The sequence below is a fragment of the Ciona robusta genome, chromosome 3 (genome assembly GCF_009617815.1).
Source record: "Ciona robusta chromosome 3, ASM961781v2".
Taxonomy (NCBI): domain Eukaryota; kingdom Metazoa; phylum Chordata; class Ascidiacea; order Phlebobranchia; family Cionidae; genus Ciona; species Ciona robusta.
In genome coordinates, this window is record NC_143237.1 from 6,932,521 (window position 1) to 6,955,433 (window position 22,913).

At 32.8% G+C, this 22,913-nt stretch overlaps 1 protein-coding gene across 1 annotated transcript in view; it reads left to right on the plus strand.

The window, feature by feature from the left end:
* The window catches only part of LOC149738692 (uncharacterized), a 40,102-nt gene that overhangs the window by 10,559 nt on the left and 6,630 nt on the right, over window positions 1-22,913 (plus strand). Inside the window, exons 22-68 of the mRNA XM_089874307.1 lie at window positions 244-408; window positions 835-891; window positions 1,084-1,143; window positions 1,526-1,696; window positions 1,944-2,058; window positions 2,338-2,449; window positions 2,744-3,003; window positions 3,399-3,583; window positions 3,860-3,973; window positions 4,143-4,313; window positions 4,780-4,911; window positions 5,171-5,362; window positions 5,863-6,171; window positions 6,500-6,613; window positions 7,084-7,260; window positions 7,687-7,804; window positions 8,199-8,392; window positions 8,602-8,748; window positions 9,135-9,434; window positions 9,490-9,681; window positions 9,965-10,079; window positions 10,349-10,460; window positions 10,772-10,850; window positions 11,210-11,414; window positions 11,655-11,842; window positions 12,170-12,286; window positions 12,634-12,822; window positions 13,065-13,193; window positions 13,532-13,657; window positions 13,822-14,043; window positions 14,265-14,376; window positions 14,764-14,862; window positions 14,921-15,113; window positions 16,251-16,412; window positions 16,565-16,763; window positions 17,339-17,542; window positions 17,672-17,824; window positions 18,462-18,593; window positions 18,933-19,138; window positions 19,536-19,608; window positions 19,873-20,046; window positions 20,199-20,318; window positions 20,829-21,089; window positions 21,278-21,454; window positions 21,869-22,056; window positions 22,392-22,545; window positions 22,675-22,906. Of these exons, the coding sequence (XP_089730433.1) occupies window positions 244-408; window positions 835-891; window positions 1,084-1,143; window positions 1,526-1,696; window positions 1,944-2,058; window positions 2,338-2,449; window positions 2,744-3,003; window positions 3,399-3,583; window positions 3,860-3,973; window positions 4,143-4,313; window positions 4,780-4,911; window positions 5,171-5,362; window positions 5,863-6,171; window positions 6,500-6,613; window positions 7,084-7,260; window positions 7,687-7,804; window positions 8,199-8,392; window positions 8,602-8,748; window positions 9,135-9,434; window positions 9,490-9,681; window positions 9,965-10,079; window positions 10,349-10,460; window positions 10,772-10,850; window positions 11,210-11,414; window positions 11,655-11,842; window positions 12,170-12,286; window positions 12,634-12,822; window positions 13,065-13,193; window positions 13,532-13,657; window positions 13,822-14,043; window positions 14,265-14,376; window positions 14,764-14,862; window positions 14,921-15,113; window positions 16,251-16,412; window positions 16,565-16,763; window positions 17,339-17,542; window positions 17,672-17,824; window positions 18,462-18,593; window positions 18,933-19,138; window positions 19,536-19,608; window positions 19,873-20,046; window positions 20,199-20,318; window positions 20,829-21,089; window positions 21,278-21,454; window positions 21,869-22,056; window positions 22,392-22,545; window positions 22,675-22,906 (7,606 nt within the window). The remainder of the gene's footprint in view (window positions 1-243; window positions 409-834; window positions 892-1,083; window positions 1,144-1,525; window positions 1,697-1,943; window positions 2,059-2,337; window positions 2,450-2,743; window positions 3,004-3,398; window positions 3,584-3,859; window positions 3,974-4,142; window positions 4,314-4,779; window positions 4,912-5,170; window positions 5,363-5,862; window positions 6,172-6,499; window positions 6,614-7,083; window positions 7,261-7,686; window positions 7,805-8,198; window positions 8,393-8,601; window positions 8,749-9,134; window positions 9,435-9,489; window positions 9,682-9,964; window positions 10,080-10,348; window positions 10,461-10,771; window positions 10,851-11,209; window positions 11,415-11,654; window positions 11,843-12,169; window positions 12,287-12,633; window positions 12,823-13,064; window positions 13,194-13,531; window positions 13,658-13,821; window positions 14,044-14,264; window positions 14,377-14,763; window positions 14,863-14,920; window positions 15,114-16,250; window positions 16,413-16,564; window positions 16,764-17,338; window positions 17,543-17,671; window positions 17,825-18,461; window positions 18,594-18,932; window positions 19,139-19,535; window positions 19,609-19,872; window positions 20,047-20,198; window positions 20,319-20,828; window positions 21,090-21,277; window positions 21,455-21,868; window positions 22,057-22,391; window positions 22,546-22,674; window positions 22,907-22,913) is intronic.

Below are 22,913 nucleotides of genomic sequence, written 5' to 3' on the forward strand. Positions count from 1 at the left end.
GGCACTGTTACTTAAAATACTTATATTTTTTAAAGTACACACACCCAAACCAGACAATACTTGAAGGTTTTATGCTACAAATGTGGGCATGTCTATCTTTGTATATGATATTTCACTATAGATTCTCAAAATCTAATGATCACTTAAATAAGTTAACTTGTGCGCAAGAACAAGGTGTAAAAAATAAGACAACTGTACGGTACCGCAAATAAAAAATCGTACTAATGATACTTTCTGGTACAGATACGATAATGATTGGGGGTGGTTCAAACCACAATGGAAGTACAATGGGCAAAACCAGGGTCGGTTGTGCTGACAGAAGCGAGTGCTCCTTAAATTGTACTGGTAACCAAACCTGTGACCCGATAAGATGCTGTGATGAAAATTATTGCAACCACCCTTTTGCAGGTAACATACGTTGCTATGTATGCGATATATATGTTAAATCAACTACTGTAAAGTATATCAAATATAGGACATTCTTTAAATAATATTTTTTTCCCTTTAAGTACTTTAAAACTATTTTAATATATTTTACCGCTCAGTTATAGTGGAAAGCATTTTAGGGCATTGTATTTAGTAAGTTGTTTAGATAGGTTCCCATTCTGTTCTCTCCAGTTACAGAAGTGTATTTTAAGTGTCCCTACTTACCAAAAATCATATTCATAAGCACCTGCCTTTTCTTTCTTTCTACAAACATGATCATAAAAAGCTCATTAACAGATATCAAAATTTTGAGCTTCACAATGAATGAAATTTATAAACAAGACAAACAGATTTTTTTGTTTTTATAATTACTAGTATGGTAAAGCCACCTCTTTTACCACATTTCAGTGCCTAACTTCTACTGTTTTACTGGTACACAAGCTAGATATCCTGAACTCTGCACAGGTATGTTTAATGCACACTTTTGGCTTCCATTATTTGGATGTGTAATGGTTTCCCTTTTATCCGAGAAGTGCTGTTAATACTTATATATTTTGTGTGTGGTAAATGGTTTATGGTCCCTTTTTTAATGACATCCTGACAATTGCTACTGTCATCAAAGATACAAAATAGAATTACTTTTCTTTGTATTTTTAGGTCCTTCACCTGAATGCGGTACCATTATAACTACAGCAAGAACTGATAATGGCACAGTTTGTAAGTGTTTTATTAATTACAATATACAGGAAACATAATACAATATACATAACTAGAATTACTTACAAAATTACATAGGTGATAGCTTGTAAGCAGCCGCAATGTGCATATAACAGAACGACTGTTGTTGCCCTGCCACGTATATCGACTGTTGTTGCCCGTCTACTTTTTAAAGACAAACTGAACCTGTAGGCTTTTTATTTTCAGATGTTAAGACAATTTTCTTTTAACTCCTCTACCTCTTTTGTTGTTATTAGTTATGATATTTATTATCATACTAAAATTTATAAATAAAACCCATGTTAAGTATGTCATGAAGTTAAAACTCACAAATGGCAGAATAAATGTCAAGGCTAATTATTGAAAAACTTCTTTTATTCAGATCAATTAACCAGTGACCTGTGTGTTAACTCCTATCTTAAGCCCCATCTGACTTGTGAAAATATAAGAAAGGCAACAGTGGGGGCACAACTTGAGCAATGTGAAGTCCGGTTTTGTTCAACTAGTAAATGCAATCAGCGATCTGTCCCACAATGTACAAGGCCCAAAAATGGTGTGTTCACTTGGGTGTTTCAAGTAGAACCAATTAAAACCTTTTTAATGTGGTTAATTTAAGTTTACAGCTGCACTTTTAATCCTGGGAAAATCTTTTTTTATTATTAAAAAATAGAATATTTTGGGGTAAAAATTAAAGATAAATGGTTTTGAATTCGAAATAAAAATTTAGTTAATGTTGTTTATTTTAAACTGTTTTTTTTTTTACTTATGTTGTTCTCATATGTGGCATTATGTTATTTTAGCAACAGGTATTTATTTGCTTCCCAACTGTACTGTGAAAGATGTCCTCCACAAATCTATGCAATGTATCAACCCTTGGCTTGCAGATTTACCTTACTCTAATATAACCATGTGCAGGTAATAACCCTATGGAAATATATTGTGTTGCTTTTAAATATAACATACTACTAAAATAGCCTATAAAAATTATTTTAAAGGCAATGTTTTAATCTCATTATAGGTATTCTTTAAATGAAGTAGGTAACGATTTGTAACATAAGATATATTACTTTAAAAAAGGTAGTCAAATCCTATACATGTAGGGATCTTTAGTCTGTATGAAGTTTTAGTTTCATTTTGTTGTTTTTTCCACTTATTTATTTTGCTATTTTATTTTGTTTAAACTTTGTTTCTCAGGGCAAATTTAAACAAAGTAGTTAAATGTGGACTTGATGCACTAAAGTATTGCTTAGGATCAAGCTGTCCAACTATACTTGACCTTGTTCCAATGCTAATAAAGCAATACCCGGTAATGGTGGTTCAAAAACTCTTAGCTACGTTTGTTTGATTATATTTTAACTGTTTACAAGGCACAGGGGTTAAGGCACCAGCTTCTAAAGTGGGGGTTTAGGTTTGATACTAGTCTCTGCCACCATTGTGGGCATAGGTGGCCGTGGGCAAGATACTTTAACACAGTAGGCTAGTACTTTGGGCGATCCAAATTGCAAACCACCTAAAAATCTGTTTAATTTGACTCATTGTCTTTTTGCAAAACTTTCACTAAGAAACTATATTATACAAAAACACAATTCTTTTTTTTCAGTCTATCGTACAGTTAGCATCCCAAATCACCAATATCCAAAGCCTTGGTGATTTGTTGAAAATAAATTCAACCGACATGGACAAGATATTGGACCTAATGTGCTGTGGCAACTTAAGTCCCCTCATCGGAAACTTTACCTTCTTACCTTCCAATCTTGGTGAACCATTTTGTGATTCAATGATTGTAGATGATCTGCTCAACTGGACATTAGAGGCAGGAAGACAGTTTAACAAGGATATTACCCATTTTGAAATCTGCAGGTTAGTAATACAAAGTTTTTATTAAAGTTTTTAAGTAATTACATTTTTCGTGAATTTAGTTTTTTTTAATAACTTGAAAAATCTTTTTGTTTAAATTTATAATTCAGTTGACTGATATAATTTTTTAAAGTTGATCTTAAGATGATCTCCATTATTTATTGATCATGCCTGACCTTTTAAAATGCCCTTGGTGCTTGTTTATTTTTTAAATTATTAGAAACCTTAAATAAATATGTTTCTCAAGATAAGACATCTTAAGAAATGGTTAATAGGTTTTTTAACAATTATTGTGTTTTACACTGGTAGTTTTGTTCCTATATCCTTAATTTTCACTATTTTGCACCTAAATTTCAACTAATATATCAACTGCACCACCTTTAACTTTGATATTTTAGAATTTTTGATGATCTACGTATAAAGATTATGGCTGCTTGGAAAACTCGCTGCGATGTTAGAAAATTTGTGCATTGGCTTAAAAACTCATTACCAACACAGTATCAGCATCTGGTTCCCCACATTGAAAAAGCAATCAATATAGTTTATGAGTTTTTAAAAGATTGGAGAATTCCAAAATGTCCAGGTGACTTCTTAAACTATTTTTCATCGGAATAATTTTTAATGGCATTATAGTCGAGGTTTAAAAATTAACTTGGAGTTTTAAATAATAAATTAAACTAGTAAATATCTTTTATTCTATTTGACTACTTGATAATGTCATTTTAGGTGAAATTTGTATTTGTTCAAAAACCTCTTGCATTCTTTATTAGACATTTTTGTCTTTTACCATTTTTATAGATACCACTTACATAGTACATAATGTTGCATATTTACCTCTTAAAATCCTACATTTCTTTAGCACTTGGCCAGGCATGTATTCTTGGTGTTCATCGAGGTGAAGAAGGAAAGGTTGTGGCCACTAGGTGTTCACGTAATAAAATTTGTGCTGCTTTTAAACTCACTTTTAATATTGGTAAGTTACAAAAATCTCTCTCTATATATATTTTAAAAACATAACTTTTATAAACACTTAAGCGAATGATACACTTTACTTTTGCAAGGTATGTGCATTAATGGTAAAAAAAATTATAAGAATAAAATTTATTTCTCCTTTCTTACTACATTCATGGTCGACGTTTTAGATGGAAAAAGTGTGAATGGATCATACCATGATTGTGTAGTGAAAGGTTCATGCTCAATACCCTGCAACACCCCACTAGCTAGGTCGGAGATATCCAATCGAGCTAAAATCAGTGTAACGCACTGTAGTTCGTATGAATGTTGCTATGAAGATATTTGCAATATTCCACCAAGTAAGCTGTCATTTTGCTTCTATTCTAAAAAAAAATTTCAGGCTTCACTGGACGTGTTTTATTCTATAAGACATTGAACAACAATTGCTCCAAACCAGTGGTCACAAATGGTTTGTCTAAATTATCAGCCATCTATAAAAATTCAAAAAAACTAATTACCTACAAAGTAACATACATGATAACTTGTGAGCTGGCACAAGGTGTATGAAACCCATGCTATAACGACTGTTGTATTCCGGCCACCAGAGTATAAAGCAAGTTACATTTATATGGGTGAGTTCCCATAGAATGCCACGAGACCTTAGATTTAGGCAATACTTGGCCTATTATCCCAAAAACTTCATCTGTTTGTAATTGATAAATATTTTTTATAGAACCACCGCTGCAATGCTATACTGGGCCATCAATACTTGGCCTATTATCCCAAAAACTTCATGTGTTTGTAATTGATAAATATTTTTTATAGAACCACCGCTGCAATGCTATACTGGGCCATCATCTCCAGGCAGTGGGAAACCATCTGTGATGCAATGTGAACCAGATCAAGTCTGTTATACTCAATACAGATTATCCAATAATGCTCTTAACAACAGAACAGGTGAAAAGCTAGAAAGCTTTGTAAACATGCTAACCTAATATAGGAAGCCAAGGCCCCTGTTTGCTGTAATGTAGGTTTTAAACTTGTGAAAAATATTTAACTATATTGGCAATTAAAAAAAGCGGATAATTAATACTGGTAAGTGTTTCAAAGTGGTCTAATTGGAAGTAAAGCATGGTGAAAAAAGATCAAACAATAAAGTTAAAAAAAAATTGTTTATGAACATACAGAATCATTCTTTTGTTTTTTTGACTTTCAGACGGTGAAAGAAATCTTTCTGCATTCTCCGGCTGTGGTTCTTATTCTAATTGTTCTCGTCTGTGTACCAATGTCACTGCCCCACCCAAACCCAGAAATGGTACAGTTCCAGGTGGAAACAGAGTACCCCCAGGTCAATGTGACATTGTGAAATGTTGCTTTGATGACTTGTGCAATTATGCTTTCCGGCCAGGTAAGTTGTAGATATTTTATTTTTATTCTGTTGTTACAACTTAGTGTTAGATTTATGCAACTGTATATTCTAATAAAGGTAAAGGTAGTTAAAGAGCTGTTTAATTTTATAAAGGCTAAAGGCTGTTTATTTTTATAAAGGCTCTTTCATCAAATCTTTAAACCAATCATATTTACTAATGCAGTTGCACATACTTTTTCTTTAAATCCTGTTTTAACAACTGATGCTTTGCTGTTGAATCACCACTGTTTAAATGATACAATGTTTGTTATTGTTTTTGGAGAACTAATAAAATAACAAAATACGATTAAAACAAACTTTAAAACAAAAATTAAAAAGTGATCAGAATTCGCTTTTGCATCAAATCTTCAAACCAATCATAAAAGTATGTGATCTACATATAGTATGAAAATATATAATTTTGTGTGCAAATAATAGATTGTTTCGGGATGCATAAAACAAATGGTATTTAATTATGAGTATTTTGTTTTTGTTTCAAGAACCTGCAGTTTGTCATAACGGTTTGTCAACTGCTGAAGACCGAAACATTCTTCCAAGCCAAGAATGTGAAGAAGATGAAGTGTGTGCTACATATTTTGGGTCAATTTCTGATGGTGAAAACTCCTTTGACAGTCAAAGGCAAAAAGTTGCTTTCTCCGCATGTGCCCCTAAATCTCACTGCAGCAAAGATTATAATTGCTCCCTGCCTGGTTCCATTCAGTACTTGCGACATAAATCACAGTCCAACTTGACTGAATGCAATAGAAGTGAATGCTGTAATGGAACTAATTGCAATCGGCCGTTTAAACGTAAGAAATAACATAAATTTTATGTATCTCTGTAAGTATAGTAACAAAGAATAGATTAAAAATTCTTTTTATAAAAAGTGATTTTCTATGGCAGGTATTACACTGCTGTAGTCTATTCCATTATTCAATAATTCTTTATCAATATTATTGACAGTTTTTTTCCTATACTTAGCCTGTTTAAAAAAAACTGTTGTTTAAAGTAGCTGGATCATACAACTATGGCATTATTGTATATTTTTCCCAAATTAAGTTTTTACATTAACAACTAAAATATAAAAAAATATTAACTAAACGTGTACAACAGTTAAATTCAACCTAAATATTTCAGCTCCTCTCGTAACCTGTTATATTGGCCCTTCTGAAAGGAATGGAAGCCAACCTGCATATAAAGAGTGCAAACAGGATGAAGTTTGTTTTTCAATTTTTGGAAAAATCGGAACAGGTAACATTTTCTTGAATGCATATTGTACATTAAAATAAAAAATTTTAAAAACTATTTAATGTTTACTTGAACAGAAGTTTAAACTATATAATGTAATGTTATTTGTATTAATGACACCTAATTTAAAATTTAATGTAGCTTTTAGGTTTGGCCATGTTAAGAAGCATAACACTGCTTACTTAGGGTCAATAGTTGTTTTAATTAACAGCTAATACTTAAATTAAACAGTTTTGTATTTATAAACCTGTCAAGTGTTGATATTTACAGTCCCCAATACGCAGAAGAAAACCAATTGACATAAAAAATTATGCATTGCACAAATAAAGTAACAATGCCTGCGTGCACCTAGTGCACTAATGTTCTAAAACCATCTCTCTCTCCCGAATCAATGAAAAATGATTTTCTCATATATTCTGAATGTTACTTATGATAATAAAATGCTAATTTAAACTGTACTTTTGTTAATACAGCAAGACGAAATTTGACCGGTGTATATATGGGTTGCGCACCACGTTCTATCTGTGCACCAGGATGCTCAGCTCCAAACTTTGGGAGGATATTGAGCAACTTTACCGACATTGATTATGTTGAGTGTGAAAAAGTGGACTGTTGTATGGAAGATATGTGCAATGATGGTTACAAGCCAGGTAAGGTTAAAGTGATTAAAACAAATTTAAACTACTGGAATTCTCCCATGTTTTATTGCACAGAATTGAAATGAAAGAAAAATGTTAACAATTGTTTTATTCCACACTCCTTAACTGTTGCTGTTGATTCCTCAATATTTAAATAATAGGATGTGGATGTTGCTATTGTTTTTGAAGAGATGACAAAATGACAAAATATGATTAAAACAAACTTTAAAACCAAAATCAAAAATTACTAGGATTCGCAATTTTTATTTCACAGAGATAGAAAATACCAATGTTAACAAGCATGTCACTTGTATTGTATAACATTGTTTATGATTTATAAGCTTTCTTACCAATCAAGCTTACATGACTTAACTAATGAATTCTAATTATTGTGTGAGCAGACTTCTTCAAAATCTCATTATTTCAATACATCTGCAGAACCTACTACATGCTTAGTCGGTTTATCAACACTTGATTTCAATAGTGGCCTCAGTTCAATGGAATGTGAACATGGCCAAGTGTGTGCAATATATTATGGAGAGGTTGATACAGGCAAGTACAAAATTTAAACAGTGAAAATTATAATAAAAAGTGTTGCTGTTGGAAGTATGATAAACGTAAAATGCTGTTCTGACAATTTATTACTAATATGCATTTGAATATAATAAATACAATAGCTTTTGAGTTAAAATTGTGCATCTTACCAAGTCAATACGAATTCAAGTCAAATAGGACAATCACTTAGCTTGTAGTAAGGAAATACAAGATTTATGAAATGGAACACCCATACAATGACTGTCAATACCCCGCCACACGAGGATAAACTTACATTAATTCAATCATGATTTTCCACTCAAAGAGCTATTTCACACCTTCTAGTTTAATATTTAATATAGTCTAGTAATAAATTACATCTTGTTGTTGTATAAATATTATATGATTACAGGCAGCTCAAAAGTATCCGGTGCCTTTTCCAACTGTGCTCCTGTCTCTCATTGCACTGAAAATTATGACTGTTCCCTACCACAGTCTGTTGACCAACTGAGGGAAGCAGTCGCATTAACTGGAACATCAGGAATAAATGTAACCAAATGCCATAGGTCCGAATGCTGCCATGGAAACGAATGTAACAGGCCATATACATGTAAGATTTATTTTTTACTTTCTCAAAAGGAACAAGTACAAGTGTATCAACAAGCCATTTGAATTAAACGTGTTTTTATTTCTATTTGAAATTATAATATCATACAGTTTCAAGTATTGCAAACTACTTTAAACTATTGGTAGATTTTTGAAATTTTTTATTTTGGTTAGCTAGTTTTGGTGTTTTGTAATGCTAACTTGTACACTCAGCTTCTGTCTCTTGTATGAATGGAATGCGCACCTTTACAAGAAAGGGAGGGAAACTCATAAGAGATCAAGCCCAGATTTTTGACTGTCAACGAAATGACTCCATATGTGTGCTTTGGGATTTAACAAAAGTTGAAAACGGAAGTACAGGTATAATATATCTACAATATTTTATTTGAAACTAGTGGGTCCAGATGATGCAAACATATTTTGCGACCTGTAAAACATTTTTAAATAGATATTTTAAAAAACTTTTATTTTGTTGTCTACCATTCTTCATTTAAGCAAAAATCACTGTGGTGACTTTATTATGTTTGACTGTTCAATGCACACAATGTTTACTGTAAGAATTTTTGGGTATTTTGCTTCATGGGGGCATGAGCAAGCCGCTTTGCAGTAATACCTACTGGTCACATGGGGTCTAATAAAATAACTATGTTATAACTTTTAAATTTTTCCTATCAGGCCTCAATATACAACTTTTATTCTTTAAACATTTAACACGAATTAATTCTTCTTATTCTTATTTCCATCAGTTCATGTTGAGCTCGGATCATGTGCCTTCCGGCACACAAGTTTGAGTTGCGCCTTGGGAATCTCATTCATAGGAGGTGCATCGGACTGCAACATGACAGTTTGCTATGAAGATCGCTGTAACCTTGGATCTGACCCACCCCCTTATCATTCCAACCATAAGTCTTGTGCATCTGGTGACAGAATCTACTTATACAAGAATGGGCCTTTAATTGATGGAAAGTTTGAAGTCGTTATTTGCCCTAATGAAGATGACAATTGCGTCTTCAGTTCGAGTTACAATGTTTTGGGCGACTACAAATGTAAATTGCTGTTGAACTTTTTAAATGAAACATTTAATTTATTATTTTTTTTCAGATTATGTGGAAAAAGCTGAATGTATTCCATCGAATAAAACACATTACATGTGCAAACCAGAAATAAGTGAAGGAAACCGAACAACATTAATACGAAATTGCACATATGAAATTTGTGATGAACCAAAATGTAACAACCGTTCTATTCCAACACCAATACCCAGGGATGATTGCCCCAAAACTGATGGACCAGGTTAGCATAAGAACAAGGTTTCCTTGATTCGCAAGCACAAACATTAATCTAAACCTAAATTATTTAAAAATATATTTGAAGATAGTGTATATTTTCAACATTATACTAACTGTGTATACTTAACGTTATCTAAAGCATTGGGTTAAGCATTTTATTTTTGTGGCACACCATACATTTAAAACCAAAGTTTCACCTAACACACCCCAAAAAGCTTATAAATGATTTCGATTTTTGTAGTTTATTTATACATAATACATTTTACTAAAACCTTTGTGTATTTCAGATGACATCAAGTTTTTACCAAACTGCACATTAAAGAAAGGATTTGAAGCAGCACTTGAATGTGTGAAGCCTTGGTTAGCTGACTATCCTTATACCGGGAACAAACATATATGCCTGTAAGCAGCAACACTTTTACATTAGATAGTTTTGTATCAACTACTGCTATTATATACTTCACCAAGTTTTAGTGATAAAACGTTTTGGCCTTTTTACTAAAATTAAGTCAACTATTTTAATCACTACTTTTCAATTCCAATTAATTATGATTAAGACACAGATTATTAAAGCGGCAGAAAGCTTCAAACCAGTTACAGCACATACAACCAGCCATAAATCTAACACCACCTACGATTTAACCTAGGTACATTTTTCTACTTTTTACCAGAATGTATCTTAACAACCTTGCAACCTGCCTTGCTGATGTTTTGATTGATTGCCTTGATTCAGATTGTCCTTCGATATTGGACTTTATCCCTGGGGTTCGCATGGAGTATCGTGTATGTATTTCCAACTTTGCTTGTTATTATGATGTATAATAGTATGGAGTATTAACAATAGGTTAAATAACTGATTTATTATCTTGTGCGGCCAAGAACTTCTAGAAGTCATACCCTATTATATTTTAATTGGCTTACACCTTATGCTCACTCGCACTTGTTTCTGTTTTGCTTACAATTTAGACCTTTATACATATAATCAAGAAAAACGTTTTCAATTCCTACTGATCATCACTTAAATTTTTAAAGTTTTTGTAATGAAACTAAATGTATTGAAGCAAAATTTACTATTCTTCATGTTAATTTCACAGAAAATAATCCGCAACGCAGAAACGATCACTAGAATGTTTTATGCACTTAGAGCAGCAGGATTAAGTGGACAGCATGCAGGTAATTAGTTTGTTAATTGCCTCAATACCTTTAGTTTCATCTTAATTTTCTATCTTTTTTTTTAGTAGTTTTGTTGAACTTGTAAGCGGCTTTCAGATTGTTTTTCGTAGAACATGTTTTCTGGTTGTTGTTTTTTTTTAAGATCTTTCTTCCCCATATTTTAATTCTCATTTGTTACATCTTTATTAGTATATCTATAGTTACAATAAAATCACCCACAAAGTAACATACATGGTAACTCGTAAGCTGGCACGAGGTGTTAAACCCGTGTGATAACGACTGTCGTTTTCCGGCCACGCGAGGATAAAGTAAGTTACATTCATTCATTTATTCAAAATCTTGTATTTTCTTCTTTTTAGCAAAAGCTATCGATGATTTATGTACCGGTCCAAGTCCTATGGCTCCACCTGATTCTTTGCCTCATTTTCTTTCCAATGTTCCTATACCTACATTTGGACTTGGAAAACCAGTTTGCGACAATTATATTCTGGATGATTTGATACATTGGTCAATTAACGCAGCCAAGGATTTGATTAAATCAACAGATCATGCAACAGTTTGCAAGTATGTAGAAAGTTTATATTTGTTTTGGGCAAGACACTTAAAAGCAATTGCTCCAATCCAGTGGTCACTAATGGGTTGTCCAAATTACCAGCCATACATGAAAAAAATTACACACAAGGTGTATGAACATACGTGTTATAAAGACTATCAGTTTCCGGCCATGCAAGGATAAAGTGATTTACATACATAGGATTCTGTTGTACTCTTTATATTGGCAAAACTCTTTTATATTCTTGCCAGAACCCTTGATGATCTCATCCACGCAAAGATCCTGTTTGCTTGGGAAGCTCGCTGCTGTGTGGATAAGTTGCGAGAATGGCTGATGGGAGTTGTTCCACCCAGGTATCAATACATCATCCCCACCATTATGAAGGGATTCAATGTAATGAAAAAGCTGCTTGGAAGTGTCAAGTTCCCTAAATGTCCAGGTATGACGTATCACTGCAGTTTAAATAACATAAAAAAAATTAGTAGTATTTGCTCTAACTGAAAGGTAACTATTGGGTTGAATATTTAGGCTTTCGTTTAGTTATAAATATATAGTTATACCAGGTGATCAGTCTTCCCCTCCATGCCTATTTTCGCGTTACATATAAAAAGTAAGCATAAAAACTTGAAAGTGAGCAGAAAATAAGAGGAAAAACTTGAAAGTAAGCATATGATGTGTAATAAGGCGCCTGTGTTATAACTACTTCTCGGATATAAATGTAAAATTTATTATTTATCAAATCTGTTTTGAACTACTTTACATACAGAGCGCGGTCTTACATGTTACCATGGATTCTCACAAACTGGGAACCATGAACATCTTCTTGGAAAAGTTTGTCCTCCAGCATCTTTATGCATTGTCTATGCTGGGTCTGGGTTTATAAGTAAGTTTTCTTATATGAATAAAAAAAAATGTGTAAATAAGTTTTATACTTTTTAGAAACTAGAGAATGTAATGTTAAGGGAACTTTGGATTATTGTAATATTTGTTTAAATTTTTAAAGTTTTTGTAAATGGAAAGTTTAATTGTTTTTTTAAATTTTCCTAAGTCAGCAAGATTTTAGGATTTATAAAGCTTAAAATATAGTTCAGAAAATTCACTCTGTGTTTATAGAATAATGATTTTAAAATTAAACAACAAATGATAACATCCATTTAAAAAAAACATTAAAACCTATTCACAATAAAAAACAAAAACAGGATTTTACTTTTTATTTCTTTCTTTATCCAGCTGATAATGGAACAACAAGCTTTGAACATGGAGGGTTCTCAGATTGTGCTTCACAACAAGTATGCGATTCATTTGGTTGTTCTTTGCCCTCATCCATTCCAGTACTAAGCAACTTAACTGGTCAAGTCATTACGTCCTGCACAAGGCTGGAGTGCTGCAACACAACATTATGCAATTTACCTTTTAAAGGTGGGAGCATGAGGTTTTGGCTTAGAAAATATTTATTATTTTGCTGCTATTGCTGTAAGGCATAATAAAAAAAAACTTTTTTTGGAAACTGATTTTTTGGTACATCTGTTTTTGTATAGGTTTTTTTAAATCCAATGTTTTGTATGTATAGATACTTTTTGTGTAAACGCTTTTTAAAGTCAGAATGGATAGTATAGTTCTAAATTCTTTGGTGTTCTTTTTAATTAAAATTTTATTTTTAGGCATGAATGAATGCAGTTCCAATCCATGCCCATCGAACAGTAATTGTACTGAATTGCTTACATCTGATGGATATGAGTGTGAATGTGACCAAGGATATCTATGGGACAGCATAACAGAAACTTGTAATGGTTAGTAATTTTGAATATTTAGTGATCAATTTTTAGTGTATAAAAGCTAAAATGTCAAAATGTAACCTAAAAACAAAGATAAAATGTAGGGAACAAAACTGTGCAGTAGTTGTGTTCTTCTTGTAGTAGGTGTTTGTTGTGTTCGTCATAAAATAACAGATTTATAACAGAATGTCGCGACTATGTTGGATTTTGTGCCCTTAAAAAGAACACATAATGTTAACTGTTCAAACCAATTCTCACCAATAAAAGTTAAAAATTTTGTACAGAAACATTTCCTACAAAACATGAAATATATATTTAAAATCAGTCTATTAACTTGACCTATTGTGTTTCAGATATAAACGAATGTATTCTTGGAATCGACAACTGTTTAGTAACTGCAATTTGCACGAATAATCCTGGAAGTTATGAATGTTCTTGCCCGGAAGGTTTAGAAGGAGATGGTATTTTGGCTTGTGCAGGTAAAGTGTATGAATAAGGCACATTATATATACTGGATAGGAATGAACACACACACAATCCTTATAGTATTTTATCACACATGTTGCAAGACACTAGTGTAGTTATTTGCATAAGGGAATAAGTTATTAACACCATGGCATTATTTTATTCTTTTACACAACAGCATCGGATTTTTGCCAAGATGTGGACTGTGTAAACGGAGTATGCCAAGTTCGCGCCACAGATTATGTTTGTGTATGTGATCCTGGATTCACGCACGGCGATACAGGCTTATGTGATGAAGACATCCTTGAGTGCCAGATGTCGCCTCGCAAATGTGGGAACGGTGGAATCTGTGTGGAAGAGTTCGGATCATTTTCCTGCATTTGTCCAAGGGGATGGAGAGGTAAAATTCTTTAACAAATGCCGCTTTGATTTCCATCGGTTTGCTGCCAGTTCTCTCACTTCGTTGTTTTAAATTCGTCTGATATTCATTACCAAATTCGAAGACAGAAGTATAAATCTATGGCAGTTCATTTTTCGTTGTGCATATGCATAATGGGTTGTCGAAATTGTCAACCATACGTATCTCTGTATTAATCTTTTAATGTTTCTTTTATTTAACAGGTCCCACATGTAAACAGGACGTGAATGAATGTAACTATAATCCTTGCCATGCAAGTTCTACTTGTATGAATCTTTTGGGGAGCTACAAATGTACTTGCAATCCAGGGTTCATGTAAGTTAACTTTCTAAGTTTGCGGATTATTTGCCTATGTTTGCTTTTCAACAAATACAATTGATTTAAAGAACTTGTAAAACTCACTAGCCTGTTACCATTGCTTACTGGACTATTAAGAAGAGTGTTATATTTTATATCTTGTGCTAGCTTTTGAGTTATGTTTCATTAACTTTATGAATTTTCGTTTTTTTTTTTTGGTTTTATCATAAGGGTAACAATTTCTATGGCTCATTAATAAGACTGCATTGGAGCAACTATTATGAAATGTCCCAAAGTTGTAGCAGCGTCAATTTAACACTCTTTGTTGCATTTATGCTGAAGTTTTTCGTTTGTGTATCTAGTTAGATGTAATCAGATAAATTTTATATTTTATAAATCACACAGGTTATTTAAAAGGGGGAATGTAGAAATATGTCAAGAATTGATCTTGTTTCCTATGGACGGTTACAAAACAGCTCGAGGAAATAAAAAGATAAGTTTTGGGTAGGTATTGAAATTCTGGTAAATTTTACTTTTACTCATTTTGTTGTTTTACATTAAGACTTCCTTTGCCTGTTCTTGGTGGTTGGACCAATTTACTTTATATCAATGATAATGGTATTTTGTTTACACCGTTCCGAGGAAGTGGATATAGATGGGCACTTAACAGACCCTTTTTAAGAAGAGGTTATCTAATTGGAATGGCTCCATTTTGGGATGACTTCGATCCAAGATCGGGATCAGTCAGATACTTGGTATATAATGACATTAAGTATTATTATGATCATCACTTATTCAAGACGCTATTACCATTGTGGGCGTATTTGTCCTTGGGCAAGACACTTAACGGCAATTGCTCCAACCCAGTGGTCACTAATGGGTTGTTCAAATTGTCAACCGCATACATAAAAAAATTAAAAAAAAACTAAAAAAATAAACACCCACAAAGTAACATACATTGTAACTCGTAAGCTGGCACGAGGTGTTAAACCCTTGTGATAATAACTGTCGGCCACATGAGGATAAGGTAAGTTACATTTATTCATTTATCTTAACAATCAACCACAAAAACACAATCAAATACAAAGTTACATACGTGGTAACCGGTATGTCCAGAGCCGTGGCAAAGTGGTTAGTGCGTATGCCTCTAACTCAGAGGTAAAGGGTTCAAGGTTTGTTGCTGCTACCACTGTGTGTATGTGTCTTTGGGCACAGTTACAACCTAGTGGTTGCTAATGGGTTGTCCAAATTATCCGCCATTCCTAAAAATAGAAAATAACATTCAACAAAGTAACATGCATGATATCGTAAGCTGACACACGGTGTATATAACAGAACCCATGTGTTATAAGAACTATCGTCTTTTCACTATAAAGGGAAGGCAAGTTAAATTCAATTATACATTCAAACGGAAAGTATATGGAACAGAACATCCCTGTTATAGCAACTTTCGTTTTCTGCTCAGAAGATAAAACAAGTTGCATTAATTCATTTGTTATATTTAAATAATCAAACGAAACTTAATTATTCTTGAATTGTAAGATAACACCAGCTGTTGAAACAAAGCTGTCCTGTTACATATACACTTTGTGGCTTCTTACGACTATCTGCTACAATATATTGTTGTAGGTAATATTTCAACGTGGTTGTTAATTTTTCTGTATGGTTGATTTTAAACAACTTCCTATTGAACAGTAGATCAAAGCAATTACCGTTAAATGTCTTTCTCGTACACATTCCAACAATAGTGGAACGTTGAACCTGGTATTTTGAGTTATGAACTTTAAACATTTCAAGCATACCATGCGCTTTGCTTCTGGCATACTGCACGCACATCAGGATTAATTAGATAAAACTATTCATTCAATATTAAATAGCTTTGTTACTTTTAGATTGATGAAGATTTTGAAGGATTGGACATGTCCATCCCTGGTTTACAGAGAGCCAAAGACTTGGTGATGTCAAAATATGGATATAACATTGAACCAAGAATATTTCTTAGAGTTGAATGGAACCAAAAGCTTATGTTTCCGCGCAGAAGATATGAGGATAAGGTAACAACTCGAAAAATAACATTTGAAATGAACAAAGTTATTTTGTTTGCATTTTCACTTTAGGAAGGTAAACTGTTTACCTGACCTGAAATAAAAAGCGTATGTTACTTTTACCGACTAAGGTCTCAACTGCGTTTGTTTATATATTCCAGCCAAGCACATTCCAGTGTGTTGTTGTTTCTGATGGAATAGATGGCTTTGTTTTGTATGTTTACCAACCTGGAATGATGTTGTTTAAAAAAGACCCAACCATTAGAAGAGTAAACAATGGCTTTTCTGGTTTTATCAATTTCAACAACATACAAACAATTTCTCATAGAAAATATGACATGGATACAACAAGCAACGTTGGTAAGTGTTTTATTTTTATTTTATGTGTATTTAGTAAGGGCTGTCACATGCTGCTATGTGTCTATTACAATTAAGAATTATTCTTAAAATAATGTTTGTGTTCATTAAAATACTGAAGCCCTTTCAATCATAACATACAAAATTTCTAAAACTTGCTGGCGCCTGGCATCTTAACCCAGTCACACCTTGGCTTATAGTTTGTTTTATCATTTACAATGATTGTCAACTATCCCTTAGCACTTGTAGTATTTTTACCACAGAATATTTTCTAAAAGATTCAGGGAGTTGGGAAAACCATAAAAAATGTTTGTTTTAAATATGTTGTCTCACATTGCGTTTTAAATGTTTGTTTTCCGGTTTAAAAGTTAATATGAGATCTTTTTATATTTTGTCTGTTTTATTGGACCACAAGTCGTAGAGAAAATGCACATCAACGAAAATGTGAATGACACTGACTATCCATAGCTATACATTAGAATAAAACAAATTTGCAATGTGCAAAAACATTTACGAAAAGTGTAAAGCAAACGTTGAAACACCAGACTCATTCTATCACTATTTAATATTAAACGCAGGGATCAATGGAATTCACATACATAGATATAGCTATGGTGAAAGTAGGGGAACTAGATGTTTAAGATGGCTTCATAGGCAACCTGTACCCGTGTGGCGTGCACGACAAAGTCCTTGTCCACCAAACAGAAGGCTGGCGCAACGAGACGATCGTTTTATTTTGACAAGAAATATTCTGAGAAGATACGGTCTTAGGCTGCCTACTGGTAAGTGCTTGCTTATATTATGTAAACCACATACCTTTAATATTACTTCTATACACCACAGATTAGATATTCTGTGTCACTTACATATCTGGTGGTTTTTAGTTTTGTTTTTACTGTTATACATTCCAGGTTTACCATGCTACACAAGAGAAACAGACTCGGTCAATCCCCCATTATGTTGTTATGTTTGGGGGTGGTTCAGTAGATTCTACAGTCACTATGAGCGATATAAACTACTACTTTCTGGTAGATCTTCTCAACAAGCACGAGAAAATTATAAAGGTAGTTTTTGCTTTAAATTACATTAATATTACACATTTATGATTTATTTGTCTAGTCCAAAGACATTGAATAAAAGTATGGATGTTATAAAGGGCTGTTTTTACTTTATCTGGTTTGTTATTAAAAAAATACATTTTTATTTAGCGCCCTTTGGTGTTAGATCATTCAAAATTTCACTGACCATGTCAATTTCACAATCATGTTAACCTCGCAAAATACCTCATGAATTAATTGTTTGGGAAAATTTAAAACTTGTTTTTATTCAGTATGAAGAGTAAATATAAGTTCCGTAAGGATAACGTATAGTTTCTGTTGTACGTATAGTGTTTGTTATAAACAACTATATATGTTTTTAACTTTTTTTTAATCAGCCGCTTGTAAGCTTTTAAGAAAACACAAATCCTTCATAAAATATAATAAATTTACAATGCTTTCATAGTAAGCGTTAGCTGGCTGTTTTTAGAATTTAATAAAAAATTGCTAAAAAATTGTAATGAACATATTTAATGTTGTTAACATGTAAAAACTTGAGTTTTATTGGGATGAAATTTGTAATTTTTGAAGCAAAATCAAACTTACTCACTGGTGATAAATGCACATCTGTGAACTAAACTGTTCATGCATCTCCTGTATACAGAGGAAGAGATTGATGGTTATGACAACTGCTGTGGTCGTGGTTTAAGTTTTGGACAAAGAAACTATTTCTGTTCTTGGTATAGGAGAAGAAGACCGACAGCTACGAGCAGAGGTTACAGAACCAGAGATGGAAGTAAGTATTGCTTTTAAAATATATATTGAAAATATAAAATGTGAAATCAAAGCATATTTTATTCTGTTCTGTATGGGTGAAGACCTAGGATTTAGACCAGATTTGACCCACTACTCCAAAACCCTGGTACGCCCAAAAGTAAGGTGCTCGCGACAGTGAAATCCTTTATACATGTACTGTTTTAAGTGCCTGACCTAGTCCCAATTCTGCATCAATTCTTGACCCGCAGAACTCCATCTGCGGACCATATCTGCGAACTCGTCCTTACTCAATTGACAGCATATAAAATATTTCTATATTACTCTAAATTTTGTTTGAGCGTACTGTTTACACACACAGGCTTTGGATTCGGAGATCCGCATTTCACAACTCTTAACAATGAAAAGTACACATTCAATGGACATGGGGAATACATCCTTGTTGATCAACCAGGACAGTTTATGATGCAAGGCAGAGCTGAACCAGCACTTAATATTAACGGAACTGAAACCAAGGCCACATTTTTCACAGCTATTGCAGCAAAGAACTTGGCCACTGGAGATACAGTAAGTTTTTACACTGAATAAATGAATGTACTTTTTTATACTTAAGTGACAGGGCAATGACACTTGTTATAACTAAAGTATTTTGTTTCACACATTTCATACTTGCATACAAGTCACCAATACCATGTATATAACTTTGTGGGTAATCTTTGTGTGCTTTGTATGGATGACAGCTTAGACAACTCACACCACTAGTTGGAACAATAACCTGTAAATTAAACAAAATGACAAACATTTTGCCACAGTATAAATGTATTTGGTCATTTTGTTGGATTGACAATTATAGGCCTTTGAGTATTGCAAATCCTATATTGAATATGTCAGTTAAGTATGACCATAAAGAACTTATCAAAGTTTAAAGAAAAAAAAGAGAAAAATACTTAAATATTTGATTTAGGTTCGCTTTCATGCCAATGCAGCTGGAAATGATACTGTGATTAATATTAATGGAAACATCACAACTCTTCCAGGTAACACGAGTGGATTATCTGTCGTTTAATATTCTTGGCTTAGAGGTTAAAATGTATATCTCGTAAGGTGTTAGGTTTAACTGCTGGTATGGATATTTTTCTTGTAAGATCTGCAATTTTTTTTCAAATAGTGTTAGTGTGGCTATTTTCTGCAGAAAATGTAAAAAAACTACAAAGTATATAATTAACCCATCATATAAAAGATATGTGAACATTGTAATTAATACATCATACATATAACATGTATTGATTATAATTTTCTAGTCATTGATGAACTCGAGACATCCTCACAGTTAAGGTATCGCCGCACAAGTGCCACTAATTATGAGTTTGTGTTTTCCCCGGACGTCACAGTTATTGTCTTTACGATCCAAGGAGTTGTTGGTTTTGGTGTCAAACTAAGTGACAACCTTAAACAGACCAGTAGAGGATTGCTAAGTAAGTGTCAGTGTTTCACCTAGTATAAAATATAATTATATATTAGTGCAAATATTATACATCATACAACAAAAGTGTGTCTTTTCATTAATATATAATATTTACAAGTACTGCTATCTAAATGATACAGTTTTTTATTTCTTTTATTTTAGATCCAGTTGAGTACAGAAATGGTACAGCCATTAACATAACAACACTGCGCATTAAAAACCACAGCCAACTTTTGGATGGAACAGTAGACCAGGAGAAAATATTCCCATTTGGACAATCATGTAAGTGAAAAACTAAACTATAATTGTAGTTTAAAGTGGTGATCCATAAAGGTATGAAGGGTGGTCACAACACAAAGTACCTTTACCATTTTGGGTGTATGTACCTTTGGGAAGGCACCTAACCATAATTGCTCCAACCCAGTGCTCTATTTTGGGTAGTCTACATTTTGAGCCATACCACAAAAAAATATACAATCACCCACAATTTTATTTGTAAGCATATACCAAGTTAATGAATTTTAACACTTATGTTATAACACCTGTTACTCTCACATAAGGATAAATAAGTTATGTTTATTTATAAACTGATTTTTTTTAATAAAGAGACTAATATTTATAGCAATTTTATGTCTTAAATTTTTATATTCACTGATGTAAAATCTAAAATAAAAACTTTTTAATCTGTTTACTTTTTAGTGACGACTAGATTGTGGCCGTCACAATTCATCTATTGAAGTAGTTGTATTTAAAGTATCTTGTTATTGATACACTTATTCTTTTTTAATGCAGGGCATATTAAAATGAATGAAAGTCTGTTTGAGTACACCCTTAGCAGAAATTTCTCTTACTACAATCGTCCACAAAAAGTTCCTGACTTCCTAAGAAGTTTAGTTGATGGCCTTGATAATGCAAAAATGAGCAGTATAATTAACACATGTGGGATCAAGGCTCTTGCCTGTGTGTTTGATTTAGCTCTTACAGGAAATGAGGAACTTGCAAAGTCAAGTGAAAAGATTGCTGAAGAGTCAGAAATGCTTCATAGACTAGCAGGTGTGTATAAAATGTCAGAATGTTCATTATCTGGAAAAGGAACTTTTTAAATATTTTCTTTTAAATACTTTTCAAACATTTTAAAAACATTCTCTTGATATTAACGACAGTTATCCAACACTTGTATTTTATAAAGTTCAGTATAATTATCAACCTTTTTTATGATCTACCTGTATTTTATTTTGCAGTAAATAATGCACCGGAATTATATTATGATAATGACCAAGGAGCAAACTTTGTGAACGGTACAATAAGGGCTGTAGTGGGAACTAATTTCACTGTTCAGTTCAAAGCCAATGACAGTGATGGTAACCCTCTTGTATTCTCTGTAAACAATGACCAGATTCCAGGAGTTTCAATTGATTGTAAGTTCACTGTGTTGGTTGCTTGGTGTCATGTTAGTTTTTGACATGTCACACGTATGTACACTTTTTATCAAACATTTATTTTGTTTTCTCTGCTTTGTTAACTTTTAATTTAAAATCAAAGTACAACTAATACATAAATTGAACAAGCATCTAAAAATGCTTAATAAGTGAGTAATTAACATTAACTAAATCTATAGAGAATGTTATTTGCAACAAGACAAATTCATGAAGTCCCACTTTTTTACAAAGTCCCAATTTTATTAGAGTTTGTAAGGCTGTTATATATTTATGTACATTTACTTTATAAAAGGATATAAAATATAACACACAGAATTTTTTAAAGCAGTGTGTTGACTTTATTGCTAATGTTGGTGTTAGTATCTTTATGGTATTACTTATTTCTCATTTCAGCATCTGGACTTTTAACATTTGTGGTAACGTCTGCCAACAACATGGCTATCAACAACACATTGACCATTTCTGTCAATGACTCTTTGACCGATGACAATGAAGAAATAAACATCCTTGTCTGTAATTGTAATTCCCGAGGAAGCTGTCAATGGACTGACACCCTTCGTGGTGGTAGTGAAAGTTACGGGGTAAAAAAATCTTTCAATCTGTTTAATTTAGAATTTTTTCATTGTTATGGAATGTGAAAAAGGAACTGCACTTTCAGTAAAAGTTACACATCCAAAGTAACAGTTATTCAAACAGGAATTTAATATTCTTTACCTATATTAATGCAATCATCATAAAAACGTGTGTGGTGCTATTTTGTACAATGAACAATAGAACACATGTTTTGCTATCTAACAGAAGCAAATTGATATAAAATGATAATTATCCAACCAAAACAGTTTGAAGTTTATTTAGTTGAATACTGCAATTAGAATCGTTTACCCATTATCTCCACAATAACATCTTATATTTACAGCTTGTTCCTTGTGATTGCATGGAAGCTTATGATGGAGCAGAATGCATGGATGATGCTGATGGTTGCGCAGATGACCCGTGTTTCACCAACTGCACAGATGTTCCAGCTCCTGGTCTGGGATATACTTGTGCTCCTTGCCCTGCACATTTAACAGGTACAACTTATTTATAAAATGCATTTTTTATTAGTTTGCTGAAAGCTTTGTTTAAATTTAATGAAATCTATTTGAAGTGGTCATTGAGTAAGTTTTTGTGTAACATCAATATATATTTTGGGTTAATAGGTAATGGAACAAGCTGCCTTGACCGGGATGAGTGCGAAGAAGGAACAGACAACTGTGCTCAGAATTGCACAAATGTGGTCAACTCATTTAATTGCTCATGCCATGCTGGTTTCATGGTAGACAGTTCAAACTCATCAAACTGCGTCAATGTAAATGAATGTACAATGAATCCTACCATTTGTGCAGCTGGTGGATCAGCAGCTGTTTGTTTGGACACTGAAGGATCATACATGTAAGCC